Consider the following 17,351-nt stretch of genomic DNA (forward strand, 5'->3'; position numbering starts at 1 on the left):
AACAAACACTCACACACACACACAGAGAGAGAGAGAGATAGAGACATACTCACAAACAGAGGCAGAAGGAGACCACAGTAGGACAGAAAGAGACTACAGTAGGACAGAAGGAGACCACAGTAGGACAGAAAGAGACTACAGTAGGACAGAAGGAGACCACAGTATGACAGAAGCAGACCACAGTAGGACAGAAGGAGACCACAGTAGGACAGAAAGAGACCACAGTAGGACAGAAAGAGACTACAGTAGGACAGAAGGAGACCACAGTAGGACAGAAGGAGACCACAGTAGGACAGAAGGAGACCACAGTAGGGCAAAAAGAGACCACAGTAGGACAGAAAGAGACCACAGTAAATCAAATCAAATTGTATTTGTCACATACACATGGTTAGCAGATGTTAATGTGAGTGTAGCAAAAATGCTTGTGCTTCTAGTTCTGACAATGCAGTAATATCCAATGAGTAATCTAACCTAACAATTTCACAACAACTACCTTATACACACAGGTGTAAAGGGATGAATAAGAATATGTACATAAAAAAATATATGAATGAGTGATGGTATAGAACGGCATAGGCAAGATGCAGTAGATGGTATAGTGTACAGTATATACATATGAGATGACTAATGTAGGGTATGTAAACATTATATTAAGTGGATTGTTTAAAGTGACTAGTGATACGGGGCGGCAGCGTAGCCTAGTGGTTAGAGTGTTGGACTAGTAACCGGAAGGTTGTGAGTTCAAACCCCTGAGCTGACAAGGTACAAATCTGTCGTTCTGCCCCTGAACAGGCAGTTAACCCACTGTTCCCAGGCCGTCATTGAAAATAAGAATGTGTTCTTAACTGACTTGCCTGGTTAAATAAAAAATAAATAAATAAATAAATACATTTATTACATACATGTTTCCATTATTAAAGTGGCTGGAGTTGAGTCAGTATGTTGACAGCAGCCTCTCAATGTTAGTGATGGCTGTTTAACAGTCTGAATGCCTTGAGATAGAAGCTGTTTTTCAGACCTCGCCTTCTGGATGATAGCGGGGTGAACAGGCAGTGGCTCGGGTGGTTGTTGTCCTTGATGATCCTTTTGGCCTTCCTGTGACATCGGGTGCTGTAGGTGTCCTGGAGGGCAGGTAGTTTGCCCCTGGTGATGCGTTGTGCAGACCTCACAACCCTCTGGAGAGCCTTGCGGTTGTGGGAGGAGTAGTTGCGCTGCTGCGCCTTCTTCACCACGCTGTCTGTGTGGTTGGACCATTTCAGTTGGTCCATGATGTGTACGCCAAAGAACTTAAAACATTCTACCCTCTCCACTACTGTCCCGTCAATGTGGATAGGGCGGTGCTCCCTCTGCTGTATCCTGAAGTCCACAATCATCTCCTTTGTTTTGTTGACTTTGAGTGTGAGGTTATTTTCCTGACACCACACTCCAAGGGCCCTCACCTCCTCCCTGTAGGCCGTCTCGTCGTTGTTGGTAATCAAGCCTACCACTGTAGTGTCGTCTGCAAACTTGATGATTGAGTTGGAGGCGTGCATGGCCATGCAGTCGTGGGTGAACAGAGAGTACAGGAGAGGGCTGAGAACGCAACCTTGTGGGGACCCAGTGTTGAAGATCAGTGGGGTGGAGATGTTGTTACCTACCCTCACCACCTGGGGGCGGCCCGTCAGGAAGTCCAGGACCCAGTTGCACAGGGTGGGGTCGAGACCCAGGGTCTCGAGCTTGATGATGAGTTTGGAGGGTACTATGGTGTTAAATGCTGCACTGTAGTCGATGAACAGCATTCTCACATAGGTATTCCACTTGTCCAGATGGGTTAGGGCAGTGTGCAGTGTGATTGCGATTGCGTCATCTGTGGACCTATTGGGGCGGTAAGCAAATTGGAGTGGGTCTAGGGTGTCAGGTAGGGTGGAGGTGATATGGTCCTTGACTAGTCTCTCAAAGCACTTCATGATGACGGAATTGAGTGCTATGGGATGGTAGTCATTTAGCTCAGTTACCTTAGCTTTCTTGGGAACAGGAACAATAGTGGCCCTCTTGAAGCATGTGGGGACAGCAGACTGGGATAAGGTTTGATTGAATATGTCCGTAAACACACCAGCCAGCTGGTCTGTGCATGCTCTGAGGACGCGGCTGGGGATGCTGTCTGGGCTGGCAGCCTTGCGAGGGTTGACACGTTTAAATATTTTGCTCACATTGGCTGCAGTGAAGGAGAGCCCACAGGTTTTGGTAGCGGGCCATGTCAGTGGCACTGTATTGTCCTCAAAGTGAGCAAAGAAGTTGTTCTGTCTGGGGGAGCAAGACATCGGGGTCCGTGACGGGGCTGGTTTTCTTTTTGTAGTCCGTGATTGACTGTAGACCCTGCCACATACCTCTCGTTTCTGAGCAGTTGAATTGCGACTCTACTTTGTCTCTATACTGAGGCTTAGCTTGTTTGATTGATTGCGGAGGGAATAGCTACACTGTTTGTATTCGGTCATGTTTCCGGTCACATTGCCCTGATTAAAAGCAGGGGTTCGTGCTTTCAGTTTTGCACAAATGCTGCCATCAATCCACGGTTTCTGTTTTGGGAATGTTTTAATAGACGCTGTGGTTACGACATCGCCGATGCATTTGCTAATAAACCCGCTGACCAAATCAGCGTATTTATCAATGTTGTTGTTCGCCACAATGCGGAACAAATCCCAGTCCACATGATCGAAGCAATCTTGAAGCGTGGAATCCGATTGGTCAGACCAGTAGGACAGAAGGAGACCACAGTAGGACTGAAAGAGACCACAGTAGGACAGAAAGAAGACCACAGTAGGACTGAAAGAGATCACAGTAGGACAGAAAGAAGACCACAGTAGGACAGAAGGAGACCACAGTAGGACTGAAAGAGACCACAGTAGGACAGAAAGAAGACCACAGTAGGACAGAAGGAGACCACAGTAGGACAGAAAGAGACCACAGTAGGCCAGAAAGAGACCACAGTAGGACAGAAGGAGACCACAGTAGGACTGAAAGAGACCACAGTAGGACAGAAAGAGACCACAGTAGGACTGAAAGAGACCACAGTAGGACTGAAAGAGACCACAGTAGGACAGAAAGAGACCACAGTAGGACAGAAAGAGACCACAGTAGGACAGAAAGAGACCACAGTAGGACAGAAGGAGACCACAGTAGGACTGAAATAGACCACAGTAGGACAGAAAGGGACCACAGTAGGACAGAAAGAGACCACAGTAGGACAGAAGGAGACCACAGTAGGACTGAAAGAGACCACAGTAGGACAGAAAGAGACCACAGTAGGACAGAAAGAGACCACAGTAGGACAGAAGGAGACCACAGTAGGACTGAAAGAGACCACAGTAGGACAGAAAGAGACCACAGTAGGACAGAAAGAGACCACAGTAGGACAGAAGGAGACCACAGTAGGACTGAAAGAGACCACAGTAGGACAGAAAGAGACCACAGTAGGACAGAAAGAGACCACAGTAGGACAGAAAGAAGACCACAGTAGGACAGAAGGAGACCACAGTAGGACTGAAAGAGACCACAGTAGGACAGAAAGAAGACCACAGTAGGACAGAAGGAGACCACATTAGGACTGAAAGAGACCACAGTAGGACAGAAAGAGACCACAGTAGGACAGAAGGAGACCACAGTAGGACTGAAAGAGATCACAGTAGGACAGAAAGAAGGCCACAGTAGGACAGAAGGAGACCACAGTAGGACTGAAAGAGACCACAGTAGGACAGAAAGAAGACCACAGTAGGACAGAAGGAGACCACAGTAGGACTGAAAGAGACCACAGTAGGACAGAAAGAGACCACAGTAGGACAGAATGAGACCACAGTAGGACTGAAAGAGACCACAGTAGGACTGAAAGAGACCACAGTAGGACTGAAAGAGACCACAGTAGGACAGAAAGAGACCACAGTAGGACAGAAAGAGACCACAGTAGGACAGAAAGAGACCACAGTAGGACAGAAGGAGACCACAGTAGGACTGAAAGAGACCACAGTAGGACAGAAAGAGACCACAGTAGGACAGAAAGAGACCACAGTAGGACAGAAAGAGACCACAGTAGGACAGAAGGAGACCACAGTAGGACTGAAAGAGACCACAGTAGGACAGAAAGAGACCACAGTAGGACAGAAAGAGACCACAGTAGGACAGAAAGAAGACCACAGTAGGACAGAAGGAGACCACAGTAGGACTGAAAGAGACCACAGTAGGACAGAAAGAAGACCACAGTAGGACAGAAGGAGACCACATTAGGACTGAAAGAGACCACAGTAGGACAGAAAGAGACCACAGTAGGACAGAAGGAGACCACAGTAGGACTGAAAGAGATCACAGTAGGACAGAAAGAAGACCACAGTAGGACAGAAGGAGACCACAGTAGGACTGAAAGAGACCACAGTAGGACAGAAAGAAGACCACAGTAGGACAGAAGGAGACCACAGTAGGACTGAAAGAGACCACAGTAGGACAGAAAGAGACCACAGTAGGACAGAATGAGACCACAGTAGGACTGAAAGAGACCACAGTAGGACTGAAAGAGACCACAGTAGGACTGAAAGAGACCACAGTAGGACAGAAAGAGACCACAGTAGGACAGAAAGAGACCACAGTAGGACAGAAAGAGACCACAGTAGGACAGAAGGAGACCACAGTAGGACTGAAAGAGACCACAGTAGGACAGAAAGAGACCACAGTAGGACAGAAAGAGACCACAGTAGGGCAGAAAGAGACCACAGTAGGACAGAAAGAGACCACAGTAGGACAGAAAGAGACCACAGTAGGACAGAAAGAGACCACAGTAGGACAGAAGGAGACCACAGTAGGACTGAAAGAGACCACAGTAGGACAGAAAGAGACCACAGTAGGACTGAAAGAGACCACAGTAGGACAGAAAGAGACCACAGTAGGACAGAAAGAGACCACAGTAGGACAGAAAGAGACCACAGTAGGACAGAAAGAGACCACAGTAGGACAGAAGGAGACCACAGTAGGACTGAAAGAGACCACAGTAGGACAGAACGAGACCACAGTAGGACAGAAAGAGACTACAGTAGGACAGAAAGAGACCACAGTAGGACAGAAGGAGACCACAGTAGGACAGAAAGAGACCACAGTAGGACAGAAAGAGACCACAGTAGGACAGAAAGAGATGTTCATGAGAAGTTAATAGGGTAAATGTGTTTTATCAGAGTCCCTGCGTCATGTGCTGCTGATGAGACATTGATACCAGAAACAAGCATGAATTGTCTCCGGCTCTGTTCAACTCCATCTTGATGCAACTTATTAAAAAGAGGCTCCTTATGTGTGTCATCCTGAGGATTAGTGAGACTCTCTTTGTGTCCCAAATGGCACCCTATTCCCCAGACGGCTCAGGTCATGCCTTAGTCAGACCATTCTAGGTTACTTAAGATTTTATAAGCATGGCCCCTTTCCCATTAACATAAGATTAGCTAGCAGCTTCTCAAGACAAATATATTCTGTGTGAATTCATGTGTTAGATAGATAACGGTGTGAGAGGAAGTTAATTCTCTAAATGTCTGCTAGAGTGGAGGTGGGGAGGAGGGCGTTTGTCTTTACTTGTGTGTTACAAGGTGAGTGCAGGTTGTGTGAGAAAACATGTCTGTGTTTGCATGAGAAAGATGGTTCAAGAGGTCGAGACATTGTGCATTGTGAGAGTCAGAGAGCGGTGAAATAACTTCTGTTCATGTGTGCACGTGCGCACGCATGAAAGTAAGAAGGTGTATTAGGAGAGATGAGGGGTGCAGGCAAAAAGTCCTGTGTGTGTCTGATGTCATAGAATGATTAGTGTCTCTGTGAAATCAGAAGTGGTGTTCTTACTGCTGTGGCTTGGTGTGATATAAATAGACAGAGAATCAAATCCATATCTGCCTTACATGCCAGCACATGTGCTAGCGTGTGTGTGTGTGTGTGTGTGTGTGTGTGTGTGTGTGTGTGTGTGTGTGTGTGTGTGTGTGTGTGTGTGTGTGTGTGTGTGTGTGTGTGTGTGTGTGTGTGTGTGTGTGTGTGTGTGTGTGTGTGTGTGTGTGTGTGTGTGTGTGTGTGTGTGTGTGAGTGTGTGTGTGTGTGTCAGTGAGTGGTGGGGTGATCACTGCATTCTTTCTAAATGATGAAGCTGTAAAGTAACTCATGCAGTGCTCTGGGGCACAGTAACACTGAATGGAAGATTCCTATCCCCTCCCTCTCTCTCACTATGTTTCTCACTCCCTTGCTCCTGCAGTTGCTAGGACAACGGTCCAGGAGAGGGCTGGTCCCCGGTAGAGCAGGATGAGGAGCTCTATCCCCCTCTCAGCTCACCTCAGCTTACCCCCTCACCACACCCCTCTCTAACACCCACTAATGTGTCCCTACCAAACACACCAGGCCAGCCAACACTGTCCACACACGGCTATCTAAAATGAACAAACAGAAACTTTTACAGACTATTACTCACACACTACTACGGACGGACGGACGGACGGACGGATGGACGGACGGACGGACACACACACACACACACACACACACACACACATATACACACACACACACACACACAGTGCTGTGAGCTCTAGTGCCAGGGTGAAGAGAGACAGAAGCAAAAAGAAACACAGGCAAAAAAAATCAATAACCATCGACATGCAATACTGCACCAAGATAGTTCCTGCACAAACAAGGAGGAGAGAGGGAAATAGAAAAGGAAAGAGACAAAATAGAGGGTTCAGAGAGAGAGACTAGAAAGAATGGTAAAGGCAAAAGGATTGGGAAAGCACCGTATGTTCTCCTCTAGACGTGGGTTTATGTCATACGAGCTAAAACGGAATTATCCATTTGAAGGGATTGCACATTATCATCAGGCCTCTATTATTTTTATGAGACCACAGTAGTGTGACACAGAAACAGATGTCAGTATGGGGCTATCTGTCACATACCAGAAGGGTATACTACGATGGAAGCTACAGATGTAGGATCTCAATTTGAGCCAGTTTGATACAGAAGGGAAATAATCCTGCAGCCACAGGAAATGTGAATTATTAAGTGATTATAATTCATCTTTTCAATTCAGCAGGCTATAGTGTGAAATAGGCTTTTAGAAGTGAGGTATTTATTTTATTACTTATTGTTAAGGTCATCTTTGGTGTGCTTATCATTGCACAAGTACATTTTTCCCACTCCTTTCAGCAAAATAATTGTATTGTCATACAAAGGTTTTACTGTATGAAGTTTCAAGTGCATTCTGTCATTACTAAATGTGTAATGTGATAGGTATTTCAACATTACTATTTTTTAACACACAAAAAAAACTTTTAATTTAAAAAATATTTAATCAGTCATCTTCCTCGAATGAAGTGGATGATGACGCAATCTTTGCGAGAGGGAGAGAATTTGATTTCATTGGTCCTCAACTCGAGGCTCAGATACTCAGACACCTGCACCAGAGCAGGTTAGTTCTGAAGGATTCATTGCCATAGAAATGTACCTGGCTAAAAGGTGAGATACTTTCGTGGTACCGGTTATCCCGAGTTGAACTCAGATTTGACCAAAGTTACCTCGGTAACTCCTAAAACTTGATTCGTAGTATCGTGCTCTGGGTTCAAATAATATTTAGGTTTTTTCAGTTACTTTTAAAGACAAGTAGTTGAATATTGGAATTTATTTGAAAATACACTTGGAAAGTATTTGAAAATACTGAAATACACAGACTCAAATACACTCCCATCCATTTAACCCAGGCATTTTAAAATAGTATTTTAAATAAGTATTTGAAAATATGTTAAAATAGTAGGCTATTTATAGGAAATTATTTGAAAATACTCCAGCATTGGAATTGGGCAGCCCTGACTTAGAGGGTCTGACCTCACAGGAGAAATGGGAATTGGCTGTCTATTATATTATACATTCCAATGCACGTACAGTACACTCACAAAGTCAGTCATGCAACATGCTCCCTGCAGTTGCATTCTTTAATGAATTATTATTTACTCACCACCAGGACAGCCCATGCACGAGGGAAGGCAGAGGCGGCCATGGGAGCAGCCCAGAAGGCCCAGGAAGAGTGTCGCCTCGCCAGGGTCACGGCCAAAGAGTTCTCCCCCTCCTTCCAGCACCGCAAAAACGGTGAGTGTGCCACCATCCCCATAACAACCATCAATACACCAGAAGCACCAATTTTGTCACACACAGTCTTTTTATAACCACAAATGTCAATACACTAATGCCCTGAGTCTATTTGGCACTCACAGTGTCACTTTATTTTATCAACTTGAAACGCTGAGAGAAAATACATACTGCATCATATATGAATAAACATACAGTATGTCTCCTGAACATGTAAATAATGGCAAGAGAGAGAAGAGAATGGCCAAGTCAATCAGGTGTCAGTGGCAGGCATGTGGGTGCTCTACTGTATGTGCTCGTGCCCCATGGGACCGGTTACCCACAGTGCAGTGCAAGTCATGAGTGATGGAGGCAGCAACAGGAAGCTGGAGGGAGGTCAACAATGAACTTTCCAACAAGCCCACGCAAGGCAGGCTGACTGACACACACTCTTAAACACACACACACTTCCTGACATATACTCTCCCTTGCTTGTTTGTTTGTTCCACGTACCTGACAATACCTTGATGGCTGTTTTGAATGTCATGACATTATAAAGACTCACAGTTACAGATTCCCTAGGAGGCTGAGTTTATCCTCAGAGCAACAACAACAGCATTTGTCTTAACTGAAACGGGTCATTTCACCAAGCTCTTATGTGCCAACAAAACCCTTTGCACACAATATCTGTGCACTTGCACATGATAAATTAGCACATTGAGCACTGTTGAGGCTCAGAGGGAGAGTGATCGTGTTGTGCTGTGCCTTGCCGTGCTGTGCTGCCTGTTGAGCAGAGTAAAGATTGTGTGAGTGCTGTGACTGGCTGGGTGCAGACGTCTGGGAGACAGCGAGGTAAGGTAGGCAATGCAGAGAGAGAAAGGAGTGTCTGGCGTAACTGAGTAGAATGCTTAACCAGCCCCCCCTCTCTCTCTGGTGCTGCTGACTGAAAAACCTTGAAAAGAGGCAGAGTCTAGTCTAAAGACAGGACAGGAGTGGTCAGGAATAGTCTGTCTGTCTAAGAGGTATTCTATTCTATTGTGTTGTGTGCATGATTGCATAATATAATGGGCACATCAACTACACGCATCTCAGGAAAGGAAATTAGGTCATTTTAAGGGCAATGGTTCCTTCCAAATGCACGTCCCTTTGATTTCCTTTACATAATACTGACATCATCTGGTTTACGTTAGCAGTACAGCTGTTCATGTCATTCATGGGGTAAATTGGCCATGGCCATATCACAGAGATTGGACTTGAAGTCCAAACATGAATATAAAACAAAGAGAACTCTAAATCATTCACTTTGAAATGGGACCATCCCAACCTAATAACTCTAAATCATTTACTTTGAAATGGGACCATCCCAACCTAATAACTCTAAATCATTCACTTTGAAATGGGACCATCCCAACCTAATAACTCTAAATCATTCACTTTGAAATGGGACCATCCCAACCTAATAACTCTAAATCATTTACTTTGAAATGGGACCATCCCAACCTAATAACTCTAAATCATTCACTTTGAAATGGGACCATCCCAACCTAATAACTCTAAATCATTCACTTTGAAAAGGTACCATCCCAACCTAATAACTCTAAATCATTCACTTTGAAATGGGACTATCCCAACCTAATAACTCTAAATAATTTACTTTGAAATGGGACCATCCCAACCTAATAACTCTAAATCATTTACTTTGAAATGGGACCATCCCAACCTAATAACTCTAAATCATTTACTTTGAAATGGCACCATCCCAACGTAATAACTCCAAATCATTCACTTTGAAAAGGTACCATCCCAACCTAATAACTATAAATCATTCCCTTTGAAATGGGACCATCCCAACGTAATAACTCTAAATCATTCACTTTGAAAAGGGACTATCCCAACCTAATAACTCTTAAATCATTTACTTTGAAATGGGACCATCCCAACGTAATAACTCTAAATCATTCACTTTGAAATGGGACCATCCCAACATAATAACTCTAAATCATTCACATTGAAAAGGTACTATCCCAATGTAACTCTAAATCATTCACTTTGAAAAGAGACCATCCCAACGTAATAACTATAAATCATTCACTTTGAAATGGGACCATCCCAACGTAATAACTCTCAATCATTCACTTTGAAATGGGACCATCCCAACGTAATAACTCTAAATCATTCACTTTGAAATGGGACCATCCCAACATAATAACTCTAAATCATTCACTTTGAAAAGGTACCATCCCAACGTAATAACTCTAAATCATTTACTTTGAAATGGGACCATCCCAACATAATAACTCTAAATCATTCACTTTGAAAAGGTACCATCCCAACGTAATAACTATAAATCATTTACTTTGAAATGGGACCATCCCAACATAATAACTCTAAATCATTCACTTTGAAAAGGTACCATCCCAACGTAATAACTCTAAATCATTTACTTTGAAATGGGACCATCCCAACGTAATAACTATAAATCATTCACTTTGAAATGGGACCATCCCAACGTAATAACTCTAAATCATTTACTTTGAAAAGGTACTATCCCAATGTAACTCTAAATCATTCACTTTGAAATGGGACCATCCCAACGTAATAACTATAAATCATTCACTTTGAAATGGGACCATCCCAACGTAATAACTCTAAATCATTCACTTTGAAATGGGACCATCCCAACATAATAACTCTAAATCATTCACTTTGAAAAGGTACTATCCCAATGTAACTCTAAATCATTCACTTTGAAATGGGACCATCCCAACGTAATAACTATAAATCATTCACTTTGAAAAGGAACCATCCCAACGTAATAACTCTAAATCATTCACTTTGAAAAGGAACCATCCCAACCTAATAACTCTCAATCATTTACTTTGAAATGGGACCATCCCAACGTAATAACTATAAATCATTCACTTTGAAATGGGACCATCCCAACCTAATAACTCTCAATCATTTACTTTGAAATGGGACCATCCCAACCTAATAACTCTCAATCATTTACTTTGAAATGGGACCATCCCAATGTAATAACTATAAATCATTTACTTTGAAATGGGACCACCCCAACGTAATAACTCTCAATCATTCCCTTTGAAATGGGACCATCCCAATGTAATAACTCTAAATCATTCACTTTGAAATGGGACTATTCCAACATTGTGTGTCATGCTGTCCTGACTCTCTGTCTCTCTGTTGTGTCTCTGTCTGTGTTTCTCTCTGTCTGTCTCTCTTTCTGTCTGTCTCTCTCGTGTCTCTGTCTGTGTCTCTGTCTGTGTCTCTCTCTCTCTGTCTGTGTCTCTCTCTCTCTCGTGTCCCTGTCTGTGTCTCTCTCTCTGTGTCTCTGTCTGTGTGTCTCTCTCTCTCTCTCTGTGTCTCTGTCTGTGTCTCTCTCTCTGTGTCTCTGTCTGTGTGTCTCTCTCTCTGTGTCTCTGTCTGTGTCTCTCTCTCTGTGTCTCTGTTGGTCAGGAGTAGAGGTCCAAAGGCCAAAACATCAGAACTCCAGTGAGAACGACATTGAGGTGGTCTCCAGTGGCACAGGGCCAGACAGTCCTGAACTCTACATGAAGGGCACTACACCCCCAAACTTGACCCCTGACCTTAGCCCTGGGGCCAGCCACCCCTCCTCGCCCCCCTGCAGCCCTGCCACCACCAAGCCACACTGCACCAAGAACGCTCGCTTCCTGCGGCAGAGTGCTGTGGACGATGCTGGGGGTGGTGGCGGTGGGGGAGGGGGCAGTAGTGGGCAGGAGATCCAGGTGCTGATGGAGGGGCGAGGAGGGGGGGAGTACCTTAGGGCCAACAGCTGGAGTGAGGACAAGGACAAGCACTCTTATAAAGGGGGCAGCAGGGGGGGCAGCTGGGGCAGAAATCGCTCTACCACCCCCTCTGTCCAAGAGGAAGCCAGGGGCAGCGGGCGCACAAATGGCCACGGCCACAAGCACGCCTCCTCCAATCACAAGTCTCGAGAGCATGGTTCGTCCAATCACAAGGCCTCCAGGGACCGGTGGTCGGACTGCCCATCAGCATCGTGGAGGTCCCAGCGGACGCACAGCGGTGACACACGACTGCTGGAGCAGGATGAGGAGAAGCTGAGCAACTACGAGATGGAGATGAGGCCACTGCAGCCAATGGACTCCAACTCCCAGAAGCCCTATGGGCTGGGAGAGGAGGGCCATGGTCACGGGGGCGAAGCCCACTCCCACACGCTGCAGAGACAGCGGCCTAGTAAGAGCCGGGAGGCCAGGGAGGGCAGAGACATGGAGGCGGCACGGCCTTCAGGGGCGCGGGAGGGTAAAGAGGGCAAGGAGGGACCGGCCCCAGACTCAATGCAAAAGATGGACAGTCTGCGCAAGGAGGACAAGCTGGAGGCTAGGCCTCTGCGCAGGGATCTCACCCTCTCCCCCCCACAGAAATCCTCACCCATTGCACTAGAACACGACGATGACAAGAAACTGACCCAGCTCAAAGCAAACTCGGTAAGGAGTCCTCCTCTCAACCACACATTCATAGTCACATTTAGTCATGTAATTTATTATTGTGTGCACACATGCAGAAAATACACATGCATGGGTAATCACTCTTATGTGTAAGGTAGCAAGTGGGAGCATCCCAGGCCCTGGTGTAGTCTCCTGATAGGCAGGTGCTCTACAAAACACAGACACCTTGGTTGGGCTTCTAACCTCCCACAGTCCCCTCCACCGCACCACAGCCTCAGCTAGCTATCTCCCACTGTACTCCCAGCACCTTAGTAACAGCAGATTGGCAAAGTAGCTCCTTCCACAAAGCAGCCCCGCATTGGCTGCCCCACGCTCTGTTGCTAGGGAACAGGTTATGCCTTGCTTCAGCGGTAGCCAATAAGTGGGCGTGTGATGGTGACTGGAGGAGGGGGGGGGGGTGTTTGCAACCGCAGTGAGGCAAGTAATGCAGCGAACTTGTGTAAGACATGAGACACAGACGTAGATTCTGCAAGTGATCACATTGTAAAACACTCTTGGACAAAGATCCCACTATGATATATTTTAACACTATGATATATTTTATTCTAAATATTTTAGATATCATACTATGGACTCAATTGCTTTGATAATTACATCGGTCATTTGTGATGCTTTCTACCTTGTACAATAGATCCAGTCCTGCACATTTTCCATGACAGTGTTACAGTACATCAGTTAGATTTCACTAACAGTCTGCTGTTTAGACATGCTGGCTCTCAATGACACAGAGACTCACTTGAAAATATTGTATCTCTCAAATGAACCTAATTATACAGAGTAAATACCAAAATAAAAGAAAGTACACATTAGCTGTGTATTTGCTTGTGTGTTAAGGCAGAGCTGTGTGTGTGTGTGTGTGTGTGTGTGTGTGTGTGTGTGTGTGTGTGTGTGTGTGTGTGTGTGTGTGTGTGTGTGTGTGTGTGTGTGTGTGTGTGTGTGTGTGTGTGTGTGTGTGTGTGTGTGTGTGTGTGTGTGTGTGTTTACGTTAGTGAAAGTCTGAATGAACATGTTCTATTCTCTCCCTCCCTCCTCCACAGAGCTCCAGCTCAATTCTGGTCGTCATGGTGATTTTGCTCAACATTGGAGTCGCAATTTTGTTTATCCACTTTTTTATTTAAACATGTATTGCCTATTGATTCCTTTTATGATTATACATTATTATGAGTATTATCAGGACTATCAGTAACCAGACCTTGACCATTTGACACTTCTGTAAAGAATATAGTAAGAGGATAAACAATATGGGGATAAAGATGGTTCCCAATGCCCAGATTTCAGATAAGCAGTTATCTGCAAAACATCTGCAAAACATTTTGGATTTCTCTCCCTGAAATGACCTGTTTTTCTTCTTAAATCATAGTTTAAAAACGTATAATTAAAATGATTAATTTGCTCACATATGACATGTTAATATATATTATTTTGTATTCCTTAATTGCCTTTTCTCTCTGTTGATATTGCTGATGTTCTTTTGATTGAGTTTGTTTCTGGTGGTAGACTCAGATGAGTGGTGGCACTGCCTGTATGATGGTGTAGTGGGTCAAATGAGGCAGAAGATAATGTATCTACTCTGGTTGTGACTGTGTCCACCTGACCTGGGTTCAAATACGATTTAATAATATTTTTAAATACTGTATCTGTGCTTGATTGAGCTTACCTGTTGCAGTGGAAATAATAGAAAAGTCCCAAAAGTGCAAAACCATGCCTACCTGACAGTCGAGGCAGGCCCAAGCAAATGATGAAAGTATTTGAAAGATTTCAAGTAGTATTTGAACACAGGTGTTGTCCACCCAGTAATACAAGGTTCAAAGGGATGGGAAACGGCCCCCTGTCCCCTGTCCTACCCAGTGCCCTCCGAACCCACCCCATCCTCTACCCCTGCACATATCACCCTTCTGGCACGTTGTTCCCCTTCACGATTATAAGTTCAGCCTCTCACCACCCATCTTTCCCCTTCCCGGTAGTCCACTCATGACATCACACCATATCTTGTTACCCTCTTTTCCTTGTTTCATGTAACTCTCCTTTCATTTTATACCCCACCGTGCTCCCCAAATCCTAACAACCAACCATTTCCACCAAGACTTCATTTTGTTTCTTTCTTTCATGAAAATATGATTAAATAAAAATAGGGCTGCAAAACTTTTGCAAGTACAGAATCTGGTCAGCAACAGGACATGTTTACAATCTGAAAAACCAGGATGACCAATACAAATTTGCCTCTAACAACTATAACACCATACCTATCTATGTTAGTAAACCGTTTGTAAATTTAGCAACTTGGGTTACCAAGATTGAAACATGCACGAGGATCTACTCTTTATCAACTCTAATCCGTCCGCAACCGGAGTAGGAATAGTTCTGTCTGAAAGGACTTCATCCAGGTCTCTAATGTAAAAGATTCTCTCTATAGTTGACAACAAAAGTCTCTAATGTAAAATATTCTCTCTATAGTTGACAACAAAAGTCTCTAATGTAAAAGATTCTCTCTGTAGTCTACAACAAAAGTCTCTAATGTAAAAGATTCTCTCTGTAGTCTACAACAAAAGTCTCTAATGTAAAAGATTCTCTCTGTAGTCTACAAAAGGAAACAACAAAAGGAAATCATGATCGAAAGGAAAGAACTCTCAAACACACACACACTGTACAATTCCATGTACACAACAGTTACAATACTCATGTACACAACAGGTACAATACTCATGTACACAACAGGTACAATACTCATGTACACAACAGGTACAATACTCATGCACGTCTGTCCAGTGGAGTTATTATACGCTAGATTTGTATAAAATATTGACATTCCAACCAACTTCATCAGTACCTCTCTGGTCTTTAATATACAGGTTGAACTTCATATGAGGACTATAGAGCATGACATTCTGTCAGTTGTCATCTAACTGCCCCTTTGGCCCCAACAGAGTCTCTCTCTCTTTCTCTTTCTCATTACAGTATAATGACTAAAGGTTTCTACCCAAACCTCACCCCACACACCTGGTCTGGAGCCACTGGCTCGCCGTACAGTAAGAGACGGGTGTGCCCAAGTACAAGTTCAGAGACTGTTACATTTCAAACTGCTGCTTTCAAAACAACGATTTCCCAAGACAGAAAAAAATCATCAAAATTTTTAGCTATTTGCAAGATGTCTGAAAAAACGCCAACTGCCTTGTTTTATAAAGTAAGAAAAAAAATATATTCTAAAATGCATGGTCAAGTATGTTTTAGATTTGTATACATTTTTTTTAAAGAAAAAAACGAAAGAAAATAAAAACATTTTAAAATGTCATCCCAATGAGGAAAGGTTGTCTTTTACTGGCTTTGACAATTTCCTCTTAGTTGTGAGCAAGCAGAAGCTTTCCAGGTGTTGTCCAGTACTGTTCTGAGAAGCAGAATCTTCCATAGGATAGCCTGGGCTGGAGCTATAGTACGGTACAGTAAAGGAATCAGACAGTCTACTGCATCCCACTGCTTCTCCATGACCAAGCCCACATCTCAGATGGAACTAAACAACAGAGGGAAAAAAACAGACAAACTAAGAGAGAAATGTTTTGTGTATCTTTTTATAGCTGGCTAACTAACTCAAAGACTCTGAGACATTTATAGCATGTCTGTAATGGGCTAGTACTCCCTCCTGATTGTCCTGGTCCTCCAGTCAGTAATCATTCACAATCTACAGTATGTGTGCTCTCTTCTCTTCCTCCCATACCTCTCCGTTTCTCTATCCAGCAAAGTCAAACAGAGCTGCCGATGTGAAGGAAGAAAGCTGGGGCCAAATGCTTGGAGTTATATTTTTCAAGAACGTTTGCGCCAGTGGAGGCTGCTGAGGGGAGGACGGCTCATAATAATGGCTGTATCGGAGTAAATGGAGTTGCAACAAACACATGGAAACCATGTGTTTGATGTATTTTATGCCATTCCACTAATTCCGCTCCAGTCATTACCACGAGCCCATCCTCCCCAATTAAGGTGCCACCAACCTCCTGTGGTTTGCTCCCCCAGTCTTGACTTACTGAGGTACTGTTGGAAACTGGACTGATACTGTAAGATGGTTAAGGCATATTATGGGAAATGGTTCACTGATTCAAAGAACAACTATGAATATTGGTCCAGCGGGTCTTGATGCTGAGAGGTGCAGAGGTGATCTATCTGTTCCTGTGGTTTTTCTACCATTCCGACTGGAAGTACCCATCACCTTGAGAGCCCATCGCATGCCCAAGCATGCCCAGTTCTTTTTCTCTCTCCTCTCCTCTTTAATTTATTAACTTTTTGGGGGTCTGTTTGTTTTTGAGTTATGTGGAGAAAATAATGAAAGTGTTTGAAAGAAAACTCATTGTTTGTGGTTATTGAATCCTTGTCTTCTCCCTCTTTCTTCAAGTCTTATTTTGCTCAGATCTTCTCCAACTTTGATATTGTATTATTCACTCAATTCTTTCCATATACAGAAACAGTACTGATGATATCAGCTATAAAATGCATTTTGTGTGTGTGTTTTCCAGGGTGTGTGTTTGCGCATGCGCAATGCATGTGTATGCAGGTTTACACAGCATATTGTTAAACTGTTAAGGTATACAACATGTTAGATACCAAAGTATGATAAAGATGCAGAGGGAGTAAACCAAACTGCTACTTCAAACTGCACCATTGGAGGGGGGTCACCATGGCCACCATGATTTAGTATTCCTCTCTTTCACGTGAGGGGTGTGGTCAGACATATGGGGGTGGGGCTAGTTTCCTGGGACCCATCTG

The 17,351-nt window shown here is 44.1% G+C and overlaps 1 protein-coding gene across 2 annotated transcripts in view; it reads left to right on the top strand.

The window, feature by feature from the left end:
• LOC109889249 (junctophilin-3-like) overlaps window positions 1-16,931 on the top strand; it is a 35,539-nt gene extending 18,608 nt beyond the window's left edge. Inside the window, exons 3-5 of one of the 2 annotated variants that reach the window (XM_020480551.2) lie at window positions 7,994-8,118; window positions 11,572-12,581; window positions 13,640-16,931. In XM_020480551.2, the coding sequence (XP_020336140.1) occupies window positions 7,994-8,118; window positions 11,572-12,581; window positions 13,640-13,720 (1,216 nt within the window). In that variant the 3' untranslated portion in view covers window positions 13,721-16,931. The remainder of the gene's footprint in view (window positions 1-7,993; window positions 8,119-11,571; window positions 12,582-13,639) is intronic. The other variant, XM_031822679.1, reaches the window with a different exon arrangement.
• The last annotated feature ends 420 nt before the right edge of the window (window positions 16,932-17,351 follow it).

This window comes from Oncorhynchus kisutch, linkage group LG4, assembly GCF_002021735.2.
Source record: "Oncorhynchus kisutch isolate 150728-3 linkage group LG4, Okis_V2, whole genome shotgun sequence".
Taxonomy (NCBI): Eukaryota; Metazoa; Chordata; class Actinopteri; order Salmoniformes; family Salmonidae; genus Oncorhynchus; species Oncorhynchus kisutch.